The 15,240-nt window shown below is 48.2% G+C and overlaps 1 protein-coding gene across 1 annotated transcript; it reads right to left on the reverse strand.

The window, feature by feature from the left end:
* Positions 1-504: 504 nt before the first annotated feature.
* On the reverse strand, positions 505-14,942 carry SLC17A7 (solute carrier family 17 member 7). The gene is made up of 13 exons (XM_044447936.1): positions 14,894-14,942; positions 14,818-14,830; positions 13,378-13,630; positions 11,823-11,941; positions 10,271-10,385; positions 9,353-9,440; positions 8,449-8,535; positions 8,181-8,323; positions 7,691-7,840; positions 5,522-5,654; positions 3,764-3,874; positions 2,401-2,528; positions 505-858 (listed from the first exon to the last, which is right to left on the reverse strand). Exons 1-13 carry the CDS (start codon positions 14,940-14,942, stop codon positions 505-507), a joined length of 1,743 nt encoding a protein of 580 aa, XP_044303871.1.
* Between the last annotated feature and the right edge of the window lie 298 nt (positions 14,943-15,240).

A 15,240-nucleotide genomic window follows, 5' to 3' on the forward strand; every position in this document is an offset into this window, starting at 1 on the left:
TCTGGCTCCTGGTTAACGTAGGCCCGAAGGGTCAAGTTACGCTGTTGTGACTATGTGTCCAAAGCTATTCAGTGGGGCAGCAGGACGGGGAGGGGAGAGGTCAGTCTGTGTCAAATTTAACCCCACCTGCATGTTCCGGGGGGGGGGGGGAGGCAGAAACCAGCGCATGACACTGGTTGGCTGAAGATTGGGTGGCCCATGAAACATGGCTGCTGTCCTGGCAATGTGCCAAAGCTTGTGGGGCGGGGGAGGAAGGTCTGGATGGAAAAATGGGCTCTGGGTCATTGCCAAGGCATCGTACCAGGCGAGGGGCAGGTGGGCAGTTTTCAGTGGGTCCAGACAGTTGTACCAATGCACCAGAAACGGGGAGCGTGACGAGTGGGGTGGGACGGGTGACGCGGGCGGGGAAAGGACGGAAAGTGAATGTAGGCCTTTCCCCCTCACTCCTCTGCACTGAACCAAGGCCCTGGCGCCCCCATGCGGGAGGGGGACCGGGGGGCCCCTCTACGACAAGTCCCGCTCTCCCGGTGTGCCGTACATGTAGGAATCCTTGCCGGGCTCCTGTATATATTCCTCCTTCTTGTCCCAGTCGGCGGACCAGCCTCCATTGGCAAAACTGGTGCTTTTGGTGGCACCGTAGCCCCCGCCACCGCCGCCCCCTCCCACCGCCATCCGGGCGGCCTCATCCTCCTCGTCGGCCAGTTCGTCCTCGTTGATGAAGCCGCACTTCTCTTCGTGGAGTTCTTCGGGCTCAGCCCACGGCTGTTTCTCGCCAGAGGCAAAAACCCCGTAGAAGATGACGCCTCCGTAATGCACCAGCGAGGCAATGAGGAAGACGTACTGCCACTCCTCCCGGGTCTGCGGGGGAAGAGGAAAAGGTGGGTCGTTCAGAACTTACTTCGGGGCAGCTTTCCTCCACCTTGGTGCCCTCCAGGTGCATGGGGCTGCGGTCCCCATCATTTTCAGTCTGTATGGCCTAAGGATGATGGGAGTTGTAATCCAACACTTCTGGAGGGCATTGAGCAGGGAACGGTGCTTCAGGACACGTGGACTGAAGTCCCTGTCCCACAGCTGCTGGCTCACATGCACTGCGCAGGACAGCGTGGTGGGACACCTGCTCTGAGCGCCTCCTTCCATATTTCCATAGAACAAGGAAAGCCCCAAGAAAGCCCCTGTGGCATGGGAGTGAGAGAGCTGGGCTGGAGGTGGGGTGGTCTGGAAGATATGGGTCCTGGTCTCCCCTTGGCCATGAAGCTACCCGGGTGACTTTGGGTCAGTCGCTCAACTTCAGCCTAACCTACCTCACAGGGTTGTTGTGAGGAAAACATGGAGAAGAGGGGGATTGTGCAAGGCACTTGGTTTTCTTATAGGAAAAAAGGCAGGGTATAAATATAACAAATGAAAAGGTTTGTTAGTGGCAGGGCTTTTTTTTTGTCATAGAACGCACCAGAACAGTGTTCCAGCACCTTTTTTTCCAAAGGATTTTACGACATGATTTTGAATCGTAGCAGATCAGCAGCAAACATCATTAACATAGTGCCTGCAGGCTGCTTTTGTGTCCGCTATCTGCTTTCTGATAGTGAGATAGTGAGAGCACTCTCCGCTTGGCTTGGGATTGGTGTGTGTGGTCCTGCACTTACCGCCAGCGACGTGAGCTCCGGCACCTTTTTTTTTTTTTTTTTTACAAAAAAAGCACTGGTTATTGGTCAATATAAAATATACAGAATGGAGTAGACTGCCTGATCAAATAGGCCACTGAGTTCCATAGACATAAATTCAATCAAGAATCATTGTAAGTAGAAATACCAGGCCAAAACTGAAGTATAACACAATGGATCCAACCTGTACATATGTTCAGAGCCCCACAGCCCAGCTCCCCTCCAAAAAATACTAACCAGAGAGTGGCAAATTGGGTTCAGATTGATGCTGGTTATCACACCTTCCTTTATGCTTAGTCTTTAATATATTTAACAGGTAACCATCCAGGCATGTTTATGGTTACGGATGATAGTTTTATTATTTTAATTCAAATATATTATCATTTTCTACAATAAATTTGTGTTGAATCCCAAGGAAAAGGCAACAGAAATAACTTGCTGTAATCATGAGGATGCTGTGACTTCAGTGAGTTGAAAAGGCAAAACGGCCAAGGGTTCAGAGCAGTGCAGAACTGCATATCCTACTCCAAAAAAAGTCGGGCTTGGCCATTTTTCCCCTTTGTTTTGCTCTCATATATCAGGGTGATATAAGAGATTTGCTCTCATATCTTATATATCTCATATATCAGGAACGTAAGATAAAGAATTGTGTGTGTGTGAGAGGGAGAGAGGGAGTTGTGGGGGCAGAAACTGCCCCAGACACAGAACCCCTGATCTCAGAGTCCGCGCTTTGGCTTCCTACCTTGTGTTTGGTCATGGCTCCAACAATGAGTGGACACACCATCCCCGACAAGGTTCCCACACCGTTGGAGATGCCCATAAGGATACTGGCATATCGGGGGGCAATGTCTAAGTGGTTCACATTAAATCCTGAAAACATGGAGAAGGGAAGCAATGAAAAGGAATTCAAGTTACACACTGCCCTGCTCAACACCCTCAAGCCAGCTGAGATCAATTGTGTGTGTGCATTAGACTGTTGCAATTGCCGACTGGGTCCGCTACTGTTGGATCTTGCCCACTCATGGCTTAAGGGTCACATGGGGTCACTGTAGTTTGGGGTTGAATGACTGAAAGAAAATTCAGTAGGAGTTTATTACTCTTTCTGGGTGTGACAGACACAAAAATTCTACTGCATTCCTAAACAGACACATTTCAGAGACATGAATTTCCGGCTTGGTTTGTGCAAGTGTTCCATAGATTCTAATGATTCCCTCCCCAAAGAAGGAACATCTGACTATATCTGGGGCTGGTTGGGCTATAGGTGTTGGCTGCAGCCCTGCTACACATGTGGAACATGAGATAGGTGGAACTCGAGATATGCCAGTGTTGAAAGTGATACGAAACAGCTCAGGTTACTGCACGAACCTGCGGCTGGACTTGTCTGCTGATGAGGAAAGGCTCAAATATGGGGGGTGCTGGCACAGAGGAGAAACACCCTTATCTTGGATGTGGCACACATGCAAACCCTGGCTGCACCCCACTGATGGTAGACTGTTATTCTCACTCTAGAATTGGTCCTGGAAATTGCCCTCCCATTGACCTCAATGGTAAGGGAATAACATTTTTTAAAAGAGTCACTCCAGCATCAGCCATTGCCCCATCCATCTCATGATGACAGCACAGGATGCAGAAGAAGCCTTCAGGGCTGGGCAAAGGCCTTTTGCTGCCTGTGGTAAAATGCAGGACGGCATCTAACCCTCATTCTGCAGACAGAAATTGTCCGGGCTGGTGGCTGATTCTTAGTGAGACACCAACAACACAGCTGTGTCATCCACCACATCTGAGTGCTGCAGACTAGCTTAGGGGGCATGAGGTGGGCTTTATGGCACGCACAATTCTGCCCACCAAGGCCTCCTCCTTGCTTGTCCTCCCCACCATTTGCCACATGAGGTCGTTGCCTCATGGCACCAAAAGGAAGGGCCAGTGAAAGAGCATGCAGGAACATGGTCCTAACAAGGCCAAATGACACATACAGCTTCATGAAATGGTCTGAGGAAGCAACGGTGACTGATCACACCCCCCATGTGTGTGTTTGGAGAGGAGGAGGGAAGGTTTGGAGCACCATGGTCAGCCCTGAAGGTCAGCCCAGATGCCCAAGAGCTTACCTGAAATAGCAAAGCCGCTGAAACCCACGGCCAGGACAAGGAACGAGATTGCAACGCCTTTACTGTGGGAGTAGCCAACCACTAGAAGTAGTGTGGCTTCCATGCCAAACCCTGTCAAAAGAGAGCGAGGAGTAAGAATTGCGTTCAGGGGGTGTGTTTGGGTTTTTTTCTGGTAAAATTTCTTCCTTCACAGGATGGAAGGAAATTTGCATTTTTAAACATTACATATAGGAGAAACTGAGCATGACTGAATCTGAAAATCCAAGTAGGTCCATCTGTAACTGCTGTATTGCAGGCTGATACACAGAGGTACTCTCTGTGCTGGAAACAGCTGTCATTATTGCATCTGGACTGTGCAGATGGGTGAACATTTCATTTGGTTTGTTTTTGAGAACTTGACTGGAAATTGCACATTTCTTCATATTCAGCATGAGGAGAACTTTAGATTTTAAAAATTCAAAGGTGAAAGAAAGGGAAACCTAATAATTTTTTCTATCCCTAGTGAGTGATGACTGGAGAAAGTGACCCTACATGCACCCAACTCCTGCAATGCGAAGTTATCTTGACACAAGGTAAGCTACCTTTTTTATTCTCCTAGGCAAGCTTTAAGGACAAGCAAACACATGCACAAACCTTTCAAGCCACTCTAGAAGCTGGCTTTGATTATTATTATTATTATTATTATTATTATTATTATTATTATTTTGTGCATGCATGCTCTCTCTCTCTTTCTTTGTGTGTACACGCATGCGTGTATGAGGCTCAATCTAAGATGGGTGTAGAAAAATGCCTTCCAGAAACCCTGAAGAGTTATTACTGCCTGCCAATGCTGGCAATATGGGATTCCATGGACCATGCGCCTGCTTCAATAGAGGCAGTTTCTGCTACTCCTGGGTTGTTCCTGGTGTCCTCCAGATGGGAGATGCTCAGTGCTATGGACTGGGAAATGCAGGAAGTTGTAGTCTGACGCATATGGAGGCTACTAGGTTGGAGAAAGCTGTTTTGGCATAGAATATGAACTCCTGGTTGATGGTGTCGTTTTACTTCATTTGCACTGCAAAGCGCCTTGAGAGTACAGACCTGCTGAAGGTGGAAGGTAAAGATGCAACAAAAATGGACAAATAAAACTCAAACCTCCAGCCTTTCATAATCTGGAGGATACCAGGTTGTAAAAGGCTGAGCTTAAGGACTTTGGGCCTGCTGTCATTCTGAGAAGATGGGCCAGTATTGTGAGTTGGTATAAGACAGGTGCGTGCATAAAGGAAATTGGCAAATTTATGAAAAGTAGACTTGAAAAGGAGTTCTCCAAAGGCAGGAACACCTATAGGGTCAGGCCATGTAGCTCTGATATGATATGAATATTTCCCATGACCAAGTAATTGGAAGCCCTACACAGACTCCAAGAGGTTTTGCCTCCATGAGTGCTGGAATCTTGGCTCCCTACCCACCAAACTAACAAACCAATGCATGAAAGCAGAACCCATGATTTCTGTGCAAATGACCAGATTCCCTCATTACAGCAGGGCTGTTGGGCCACAACTCTCGTCCTCTCTGATGACAGCCCGTGCCAGCTGGGGCTGATGGGAGTTGGAGGGCCACAGGTGCCACACCCTGCTTTAAGAAATATGCTGCTTCACAGCTTGCTTGTGCCCATTGCGGCCTATGCCCACTGCCGAGCCAGCCAGGAGCCCCGCACCCAAGTCTGGGTCACCCTCAGCCCTACCCCTCCTCCTGCTCCAGCGACTCTCTCTCTCTCACCCCCACAGTTCATCATCTTGCGGACATTGGTGGTAGACATGATCCTCCGCGTCCGCAGAAAGTCGGCGATTTGGCCCCCGATCGGTACGATGATTGTCATGACCAGGTGGGGCAAAGCTGAAAGCATACCCACCTGTACAGAAGGAAGAGGGTATGGAAAACTATTCAGGAAGACCAGGGACAGGGGAAGGCTGCTGAAAAGCTTTTCAGAAAACCCAGAAAGCTCGCATTTGGAGAGGGAGAAATCACAGGACAGACAAGAATGGCTCTTTTAGCTCTTAGGTTGCAATCCTAGGCATATTTAGACCAAAAAAAAAAAAAAAAAAAGCCGTACTTTGTGCCTGGGACATGCTGGGACCTACATGGCTAGGATTGCATCCTTGCATCATTATATGGCTGTTTCAAAGGACTTCAGACCCACTTCCAAAAGGGGCTGATGATATTATTAAGTACCAGGCAGACTTCTGTGATTTTGGCACCTACTGAAAGCACACCTTGTTCAGCAAGAATTTCCAGGAAGGTAACACTGCATTCTGTATATAGTAATATTATGCAGTGTTTAATTGCAATCTTATAATGTATTGTTTTGGGTATCACTTAGAAATCTCAGGTAATGGGATTTAAATATATTGATAAAATGATTATGTGGCTGTTGTTTCAGCAACACCTACAACTGCTGAACCAGCCAAGGTGAATTAAAAGTATTCTTGTGCTGAGTCCAGGAGCTCTCCTAGCTGGGAGTTCTATTATATTTCATTTTGGGGATGTTGACATACAGTTTGCCTCATTGTTGAGGTTTAAACATGTTCTTCTATAAAGACCAACATCTTTGATTTTTCTGTCTGCTCTCTGTGAGGTTAACCCATGGCCCGTGGGGCTAAGCTGGCCTGCAGAGGTTCCAAATCTGCACATCCAGCCACAGACCCTCCTGGGATTTCCTCAGGGGTAGAATTGCCTTCTAAGCCTTCCTGAAGGCATCGCTTCTCCTACCTCCAGAGGAATCTTCACTGCTATCTTCTACCCACAACCACAGACAACAGCAAGCAACTTGTCTTCCAAACCTAAACTTAAACTATGGAATTAACTTCCAGATAATGTAGTGATGGCTACCAATTTGGATGGTTTTCAAGGGGAACTGGAGAAATTCACAGAGGAGAAGGCTCTCTGTGGCTACTAGTCCTGATGGCTATGAGCTGCCTCCAGTATCAGAGATGGAAGTCCATGGCTGAGTCCATTTGCATGGGGAAGCATCAGCAGGACAGCGCACTGTGTGCAAAGCTGCAAATTCAGCCGATGCGTGGAGAAGCAGCTGTGTTGCTCAGCACCAGCTGTGCCCCTTCCTCCATGTCCCTCAGCATGGAGAAAGCCGGTGCCACCAGTGGGGGTGGTCACAGCCACTCCGGGCATCACAGCAGGCGATTCAGTCTCTCACCTAAAACAAGTTGCCCGCTCCTCGCTACTCTATGAGTTTGCTAGGTTTTTGAGTCTGCTTATATTCAAAATACATTTTTGGGCCAGCAGATGATGAAAGAGCACTCTGGATAGTGATGCGATGATCCAGCTGTGCTAACTGGAACTCATCCAAAACTAGACCAGACTGTGCTTTGGGTATCTCACCTGATTCCACTGCTATAGCATTGAGCCCTGGAGGATAGAAACAATTTGGGGAATCTGGCTCTTGGGTTTGCTGGAGTTAGTCCTGGCCGAAGAAGTGAGCTGAGCAAAAACCGTCTGCGAATGCTCAGAAATGCTAGCAGGCCTCTTCTATGTGCTGAATTATTCTTGCTCAAAGTACACAAAGCATGTACATTGTGTGTGTGAAAACGGAATGCCAGTCACACAGTGGGCATGCGTGCAAGCTGGCCTCACAAGTTATACCTGGCCGTCCACCCTTGGACTCACTTGCTGCTGGATGCCCGTACAAACAATCGGCATGAGTCAGGTTCAGGGCAAAGAGAAAGCAGCACAGAGTCCAGAAAGCTGAACTGAGGGAATCCAATGGATTCCCATCCCTAACCAGATTCCTGATAGATCACTAACTCTGCATGTGTCTAGGAGTGCTTTCTTTCCTGCCAGTTCCTGCTAATATACAATATGGCTACACCCCCGTTCGCATGACCCATTGTTGATGAGCAATCCCCCCCTCCCCGATTACATGCCATTTCTCACCTTACTAATTTCAAAGCCAAAGACTTCTTCAAAATAGGCTGGTTGACTAATTAAGAGCAAATAGAAGGTCCAGCTCCGGCAAAAGTTGGCCACAATAATGGCATAGACAGGCATGGATGTGAAGAATTTGCGCCACGGTGTTTTAAATTTCTGCCAAAAGGGAAGAGGGAAAACCGATGTGAAGGCTTCGGCTATGCAATCACACATGCCCAGTTGCTTTCCCCCATGGTACCTTTCAGTTCTGTTTGGATTAGAACCCCCATCATCCTCAGCAAGCTAAACACACAAATTGAATACACACACCTGATCGCACTAACCATCTAATTTAGATGTTAGAATGTTGGCTATCTTACTGTCTTTGTCTGTTCTAAATCTATTATTCAAAAAGAAACTGGAAAGCCATCTGAGTGGGCTCGATGGCCTGCATGGCCCCTTCCAACTCTAGTATTCTATGATAAAATGTATTAAAATAATACTGCAAGACACTAACCATAAGAGGATTCATAAGACTGGCACTCTCCCCAATGCTTTCTTCTATGTATTTCCTCTCCTCCTCTGTGATGGTCGGGTGCTGTGCAGGACTCTCATAGGAAACCATGAGCCAGAATAAGTACCAGAAGATACCAAAGCTGCCTGCCAAAGGACAGAATTGAAGGATGTATTGGAGGAAAGTTTTCTCTGGCCCGACAAGGTCTTGACAATGGAGAGACTCAGTAATCAAAACAATTTTGCCTACTTTTCTCAGGTGGTTTACTTACCATAGACGTAAAATATGGAGCTCCACCCAGAGTACTGCACTAGAATGCCAGCGAGAGGCATGGCCACCACAGCCCCGGCATAGGAGCCTGCAAAGATATATGGAAAATGTTAAGCAAGCATACAAGCCAAGATTCCTAGCTCCTCCCAAGAGCCTGTCCTTTAATGATACCTCCACACTTCCTATTTAGTCTGGAATTGGCATCTTCTGTTACAGATATTTTGCAAAATAAAGAAAAAGGGATGGGATTTAGAGGAAAACAGTAATTAAAGTCCTCACTTCCCCAGTAGGAAACAGAAACTGATGAATAATGGGGCAATTAAAGGGCAGTTCCTCAGTTATTCACCAATAGGGCTGGCTGTGCTGAACAGGAGAGGAAAAGAGGGGCAGAACCTGCAAGGAGGAAGCTACTAGTTAATATTGCAGGGGAGTCTTTTCTAATGTTTATTTCCTAGTAAACTTTAGAGAAGTTTCTCAGCCATAAGAGATTAGCATTGCTGGGTAATACAGCACTATATTCTACTGCTGTGTGGAATCACAGTTTTAATTCCACTTCTGTCTGAGTAACAGAAGAACTATGCCTCAGCAGCCCTAAGGACAGAAACTTGAGCAGACAATCCCAGTGAGTTTGCTGAACCAGGAGTCTTGTGACCCAGGAGACAAAATTTTAAGTCACTCACCAAGGGCTGGTTCAACTGATTTACATATTTATTTATTTAAAATCAAGATGTGACGCTCTAGATTTGGAAGAGGTTCTAGGACTTCTGTCCAGCTGAATATTCTTCAACATAAGCCTAGAAGCCAAGGCTTATCGAGAGACATCCCAGATGGCTGTGGGCAAGTTTTGTCCCTCAGATCCGCCCTGCCAATCTTCCTTCCTCGGCCAATGACTAGGGTTACCTTACCGCAGAAGGCTGTTGTCGCCAGGCGGCTGCGTTCCAAGGGAGGTGCCCATTTGCTCCAGATACCATGGCACGCTGGGTAGGTGACCCCCTGGCAGAGAGAGAGGTGGACAGAAAGAGTTGCATATAGACCAGCCTTATTTTTCTTCTAGCAAAAAACAGGCATGCCCAAAACAAGCTTGGCTCTGCTCTAGGAGAAGGATGGATCTGAGGTGATGTCAGAAGTCAGCCCAAAACTTTCATCTGGGGTCCCAGATCTCTGGGAGGCCATCTGTCCCACCCGCCATGGCCACTGGCTGAAGTAAATTGATGGAAACCTGGATGAACTCTGTTGCATCTGACCCCCCCCCCCCCGGTTTAACTGGATTTTTGCCCACATGTGCTTCACCTCCTGCTGCCCCTCCTCCTTCTCTCTGAAGAGTTTTCCTGAAGTCGCATGCCTTCCTCTCCCCTGTCCATATATCCCTTTTTCAAACAGGGGTGCCCTTGGGAGACAGGGTCCTCTGAAGACACAGCCCAGATCTTTTCGGTACCTAGCACTGCCCCTGGTTTGGATGCCTCTGGAGGACGGTGATGCTGCACCAAAGAAACAGGGCTAGGCCAGTCTGACCAACGACATTTTGCCATCTAACACAGACAAGATATCACCTTTCCCCTTTTTGGATGAAATCTGACCAACGTGACCACTGAACTGTACGCCCACACGGGCAGCTGGGCAAGATCTTTTGTTACGCTGGAGGAGCAGCGGGCCAGCTTAGGAGGTCAGGGACCTGTTCACCACTCCCCACCCTTCAACAACCTGTCCAAGGCAGGTGCTCACTGCCTAATGGTACAGCTGGCCCTGGGACTGAGGGTTCAGAGTGAAAGGTGTCCATAAAATAGGCCACCGAGGATGCACTGAGACGGTGTGATGGGTCTTACCTCCACAAGGCCTTGCAGGATCCGCACAAAGATCACACAGCCAAAGTGGACCCGAGCTGCTGCTGGAATCAGCATGTTTAGAGTAGATGTTGCCACAATAGCAAAGCCAAAAACCCTGGGGCCCAAAATATGGGGGTTAATAGGAGTGGCAAAGAAACAAAGGGGGGGGGGGAACAGTGCTGCTTTCTTTTGTTTCTTATCAGTTGTTTTTTCCCCCAAACTCATGACATTTTTATTTCACTCATCATCCAAGGAGCTCAGTTCTCCCTGCCCTCATCCCTGGTCCTCCATAAGACAGGGAGAGAGAGAAAGAGAGAGATTGGCTGGCTGGCTGGCTGGGAAATGTGGCCTTATAGGACATTTTTTCTATCTAAGCCTGCATAGGATTCTGCCCTAGGTGGCTTCAGGGAAATCACCATCTTTCTAATTTAGTACTCTGTCTGCAATTTAGAGAATGAGCCCAAGATTGGCCTCCCTTGCCGGGTTGTTGTGAGGATTTCCAAGACGATTCCCTTAATTAAAAATCATCTTATCCATCCTACTGTGCAAATCTGTGTGGGTCTGCCATTGTTGCAGGTGGGACAAGGAAGGACACAGCCATTCTCTGCATAGGAACGGGAGTTCAATCATCTTTTTCACGTAACACAGGACATGACTTCCTAGTCCTCAGTGAAATAAGGCTTAAATATATTTAATGAATCCATATTCTTCCCCCATTCATTCCTCATCATTCCTTTCCTCTTGTTCTATAGTTTCCTCTCTGTTAAATTTTAGACTGTAAGCCCTGTGGAAAGAGATCTGTCCTTTTGTATGTTCTAAAATGCCATATGCTCAGAGAGAAGAAGAAGAAATAATTGGAAAGCCTATGGGGTTCTGCTAATTACTGTTAACACACATAAATATGTGTCTACTCCCACATGTATACCCTGCACATAACATAAGAGGGAGGAACTGTCAGACTCAGGTGAACCCCCAGGATCAGCAAAAGCACAGAGAAAAAAAAATCTGTAGGAAAAGAAAAGAGGGGCAGAGGTTAGGCACATGCTCAGCCCTCGCTAGAATGTGTTAGAGGGTCCCTCCATGTACGGATCATTTTCCTTGGCCTGCTTTCTGTGGTGGCACCATGTGGGGATGCTCAGCCACATCTCTCCACCCCACTCTGAGTATTAACGCTTCCAGTTCCAGCCTGACTGCAGAGAGTCACAGAGAATTAAGTGCAACCGAGCTGAGTCGGTTCCACGTCTTATTTGTTCCACACAGCTGCTTCAACCCCGAGGGAGAAAAACAATGTCCATCATTACCCTGCCATCATTTACCCCAGAAATTGAGAACCTGCCATCATTCAGATCCTGTTGTTATTTATCGGATTTTTATCCTGCCACATTAGCCCATTAGTCTTCCTGAGTTGGACTTCAACTCCCCTTAGCCCCAGCAAGCAGAACACAGGACCAGGGATGCTTGGACTCAAAATCCAACAACACTGAGAGACCAGCAGATTCCTTATCCCAGTTTATACGGACACATGCCAAACCACACACGACTCAGTTTTTACCTGTTAGCAGCAAATTTCTGTGCAATGAACCCCCCTGGAATCTGGGTGACAATGTAACCCCAGAAGAAGGACCCGTGAATCATGCCCACCGTCTCTGGATCCCAGTTAAACTCAGCTTTCTGAAGAAGAAGAAATTAACAGGGGAGAGATGGGTAGCACATCCTGGCTAAAAGTAGCAGTGGAGCGTGGCAGCTGTCAGGAAATGAATCTGGGGCAAATGCCTAGAGCCCCACTTTCTGCAGAAGGAGAGGGGCGGAAGGGTATAGGGACGGGGCACATTTCCTTATAAAAAAGCCTTCAAAGGTTACAGAAACAGATTCTGGCTCAGATTTGAGAGGCTATAATCTGCAGCTGAAATGCCAAGGCCACTGCACCCAGTGACAAGTCAGGCAGCCAACTAAGAATCAGTTTCAAATACTGAGGGAAAGTTTAGTGAGCGTGCAGAGGTGGAGGGGAGGGGACCTAGCATCATTAATCCCAGGGAACAGCATCAGGTTAAGAGTGCTGACCAGGTGGGAAGCAGCCTGAGATGCTGCAAGCAATCGGCCCCGAAGATGGAAGACCCTCTTTTCACTTTGAAAGGGACGAGAGGCATTCTGCTCAGAAGCAACTTATTGTTATGGCACACTTCCTCATGGACTGCATGCTAACTTTGCTTGTGCCTTTTGTTACTGGCCTCTACAATAGGCTTCTTTGGCATTACAAGCCAGCCTAACTGGTCAGCCTTAACATAATAACCTCTTCATTTAGAAAGAATTTCTCCAGGTCTGCTTGGAAGGCAGGGAGAAGAAGAGCCACACACACATTTGAATATGAAGTAATGCACATTTCCATCTAAAGACTCCCCCACCCTACAAAACCCTATTAAATCCAGAGAGGGGCTCCCCAGTACAAATCATTCAGCCCTATAATATGTAAGGGCACCATCTGATGCATGTTTTGATAGAAAAAAAACATCCTAAAAGCTTATCCATTCTAGCCAGGAAATCCTGGGAGTTGTGGGACTTTTTTTTTGTCTAATCACACATAGGATGCTGCCCTAAGTGCACCAATAGTGTTGAGATTTGACCTGAGTTTGGGCCTGTATTATTTGGGAATAAAGTGCCTCTGGGGATGTGGAGAGTGCATTTCTCTTACAATTAAATATTGCTGTTCTCTACCTCTCCAGGAATAGAGGAAATGTCTATGAGGTCAAAGACATGACTCTTAGATAGGCCAGCTCCCCCATCCCCATCTTTCTTCTTAAAAATTAAGCACCGTGGCAAATTGTCCAGCTTCCATTCCTCATGTGGGCTGCTTTGAGCCAGCCAGCCTGCTCAAAACCTGGCAGCACAGATGACAAACAGGTAAGGCTTGGGGCCAAGTCCCACGCTATGGAGGAAGCCGGGCAAGTTCTGTGGACCAGATGTGGATCCTCAGCTGGCCACCCTAGGCCTGTGGGGCTGGAGGCTCGCACCCCTGCATCAGAGAGGGTGCCGAATGCCCCTCCAGCGAAGGGGCCCTTCCCGCCTCCGAGCCAAGGCAGCGTCCCCCAGGAGAAGAAGGATGGTCTCACCTTCACGATGACTTTGTCCCCTTCATAGACGGTGTTGTTGTTGACCATGCTGACAATGGCCACCCCCAGGTTGCACCGGATGCCAAAGCTGATGCAGAAGCCGAGGCCACAGAGGATGGCGATGATGTAGCGGCGAGGGAGGCCAAAGCAGGTGCAGTCCACGATCGGCTGGTGCTTTTCGGCCACCGCGACAGGCTGGCCCTCCTCGGTCAGCTCGATGGTCTCCCCTCCTGGCTGTTTCCGTTCGAGGACCCTGTTGGCGGAGACAATGGGAGGGCTGGCATGAGGAGGATGGCAAAGAGAATCCAAGGCTACCAACCGCCCAGAGGCAACGGCGGGTGAGCTTCCCGTATTCTGCTCCTGCGGATAGGCCCTTCTGAATGCTCCAAACCCTATCTTCCCTGACAAGCAGCCATACTTGCTGGGAATGATGGGAGTTGGAGTGCAGCAACAGCTGCAGGGCTACAATCTTCCTGGGCCAGGTTTGACATTTGGGATCAGCCCAAAGCTCCCTGGTGTCGGTGGTCCACCCTATTGCTCTCAGCACAGCCTACCTCAGAGGGTTGTTGAGAGGATAAAATGAGAACCCTTTTATGCCTTCCTGGACTGGTTGAACTTCACCTTCCCTCAGTCCCAGTCTGCATGTCTAATGGTCAGAAATGATGGGAGTTGTAGTCCAGCAATATCTAGAGAGTTCCTTGGATGATGAATGAGATAAAAAAATACTTAAAATGAAATATTTTCTTGAGACATCCTTCAAGTTGTATGTATTTTTTCAGATAGGAGTGATATGTGGGAGAGGGGAAATGAACTCACAGATGGGAAAAGGAGGAAAATGACAAACAGAATGCACACACGCACACACAGAGGAAAAGACATATAGCTTGACAGTAAAGGGAGAAGAATTCAAAGTTTACATTGCAATTCTGCATATGTATATTCAGAAGTAAAGCACTGTGAATTCAACAGGGCAAGGGACAGGGTATAGGATTGTGACCTGAGGGGGGTGAAAGGGGCAGGAGGGGGAGCCATGGTGGTCTAGATATAGCCGGACTGTATCTCCCAGCATCCTTGAGCCTTGGCCATGCTGGCTTGGTCTACCTGGATCTGGAGTCCAAAAGCATTTGTTTCCCACTCCTGGAAAAAAATAAAAAATCCAAGCATAAAGCACACCAACAAATCTTGAGTTCCACCAAAGCTTTCCTTAGCTTCCGTGTTAAAGAAAAGGTTGCCCAGCTGATTGCTTTTGCGTGGATGCAAGCAAGCAGGCCTTGCTGACCGGACAGAAGATCCTGCCTTGTGTCTCAAGCTAATAGGGGGGCTTGGAGTGCCCCCAAGTCTTGGTGCAGTGCCACCCCCTTCCTACTCTTACACACCGTCTAGTCAGCCTCATGGTGGGGGGGCTGCTGCTACCCACACAGAAGCTGTTCCCGTCAGAGCTGGTGCAGATGGGCTGTGAGCTCAGTCTTGGCACCGGGCCTGCGGACGCCTTGTCTCACTTAGCAACAATGCAAGCGAAGGGTCCTTCTGCTTCTGGACCGCCCCTGCTTCTCCCTGCCCTCCATCCCTATTTCAAACCCCATTTCTTCTTGCCCTCCATCTGAGGCCATAGCACCATTCCTCATTTGTGGAAATGAATGGGTTGTGATGGGAATACTGTGCATGTCGGCACCCCTCTCTTATCCCAGGGGAATTTTTAAAAGGAGCAGGTGATGCATCTTTCAAGATGCTCAGGATACAGGGGACCGGGGTTCCCAGCCCTCTTACTTTCTGTGATCACCTCCTTAGCTAGGGTGGGAACTAGTTTTGCACTGGATCAGCTGTGCTGCTGGAATCCGATTTTCCCACCCTTTCCTTCTCGTG

Source organism: Varanus komodoensis, unplaced genomic scaffold, assembly GCF_004798865.1.
Source record: "Varanus komodoensis strain SLA01 unplaced genomic scaffold, ASM479886v1 scaffold53, whole genome shotgun sequence".
NCBI lineage: Eukaryota > Metazoa > Chordata > Lepidosauria > Squamata > Varanidae > Varanus > Varanus komodoensis.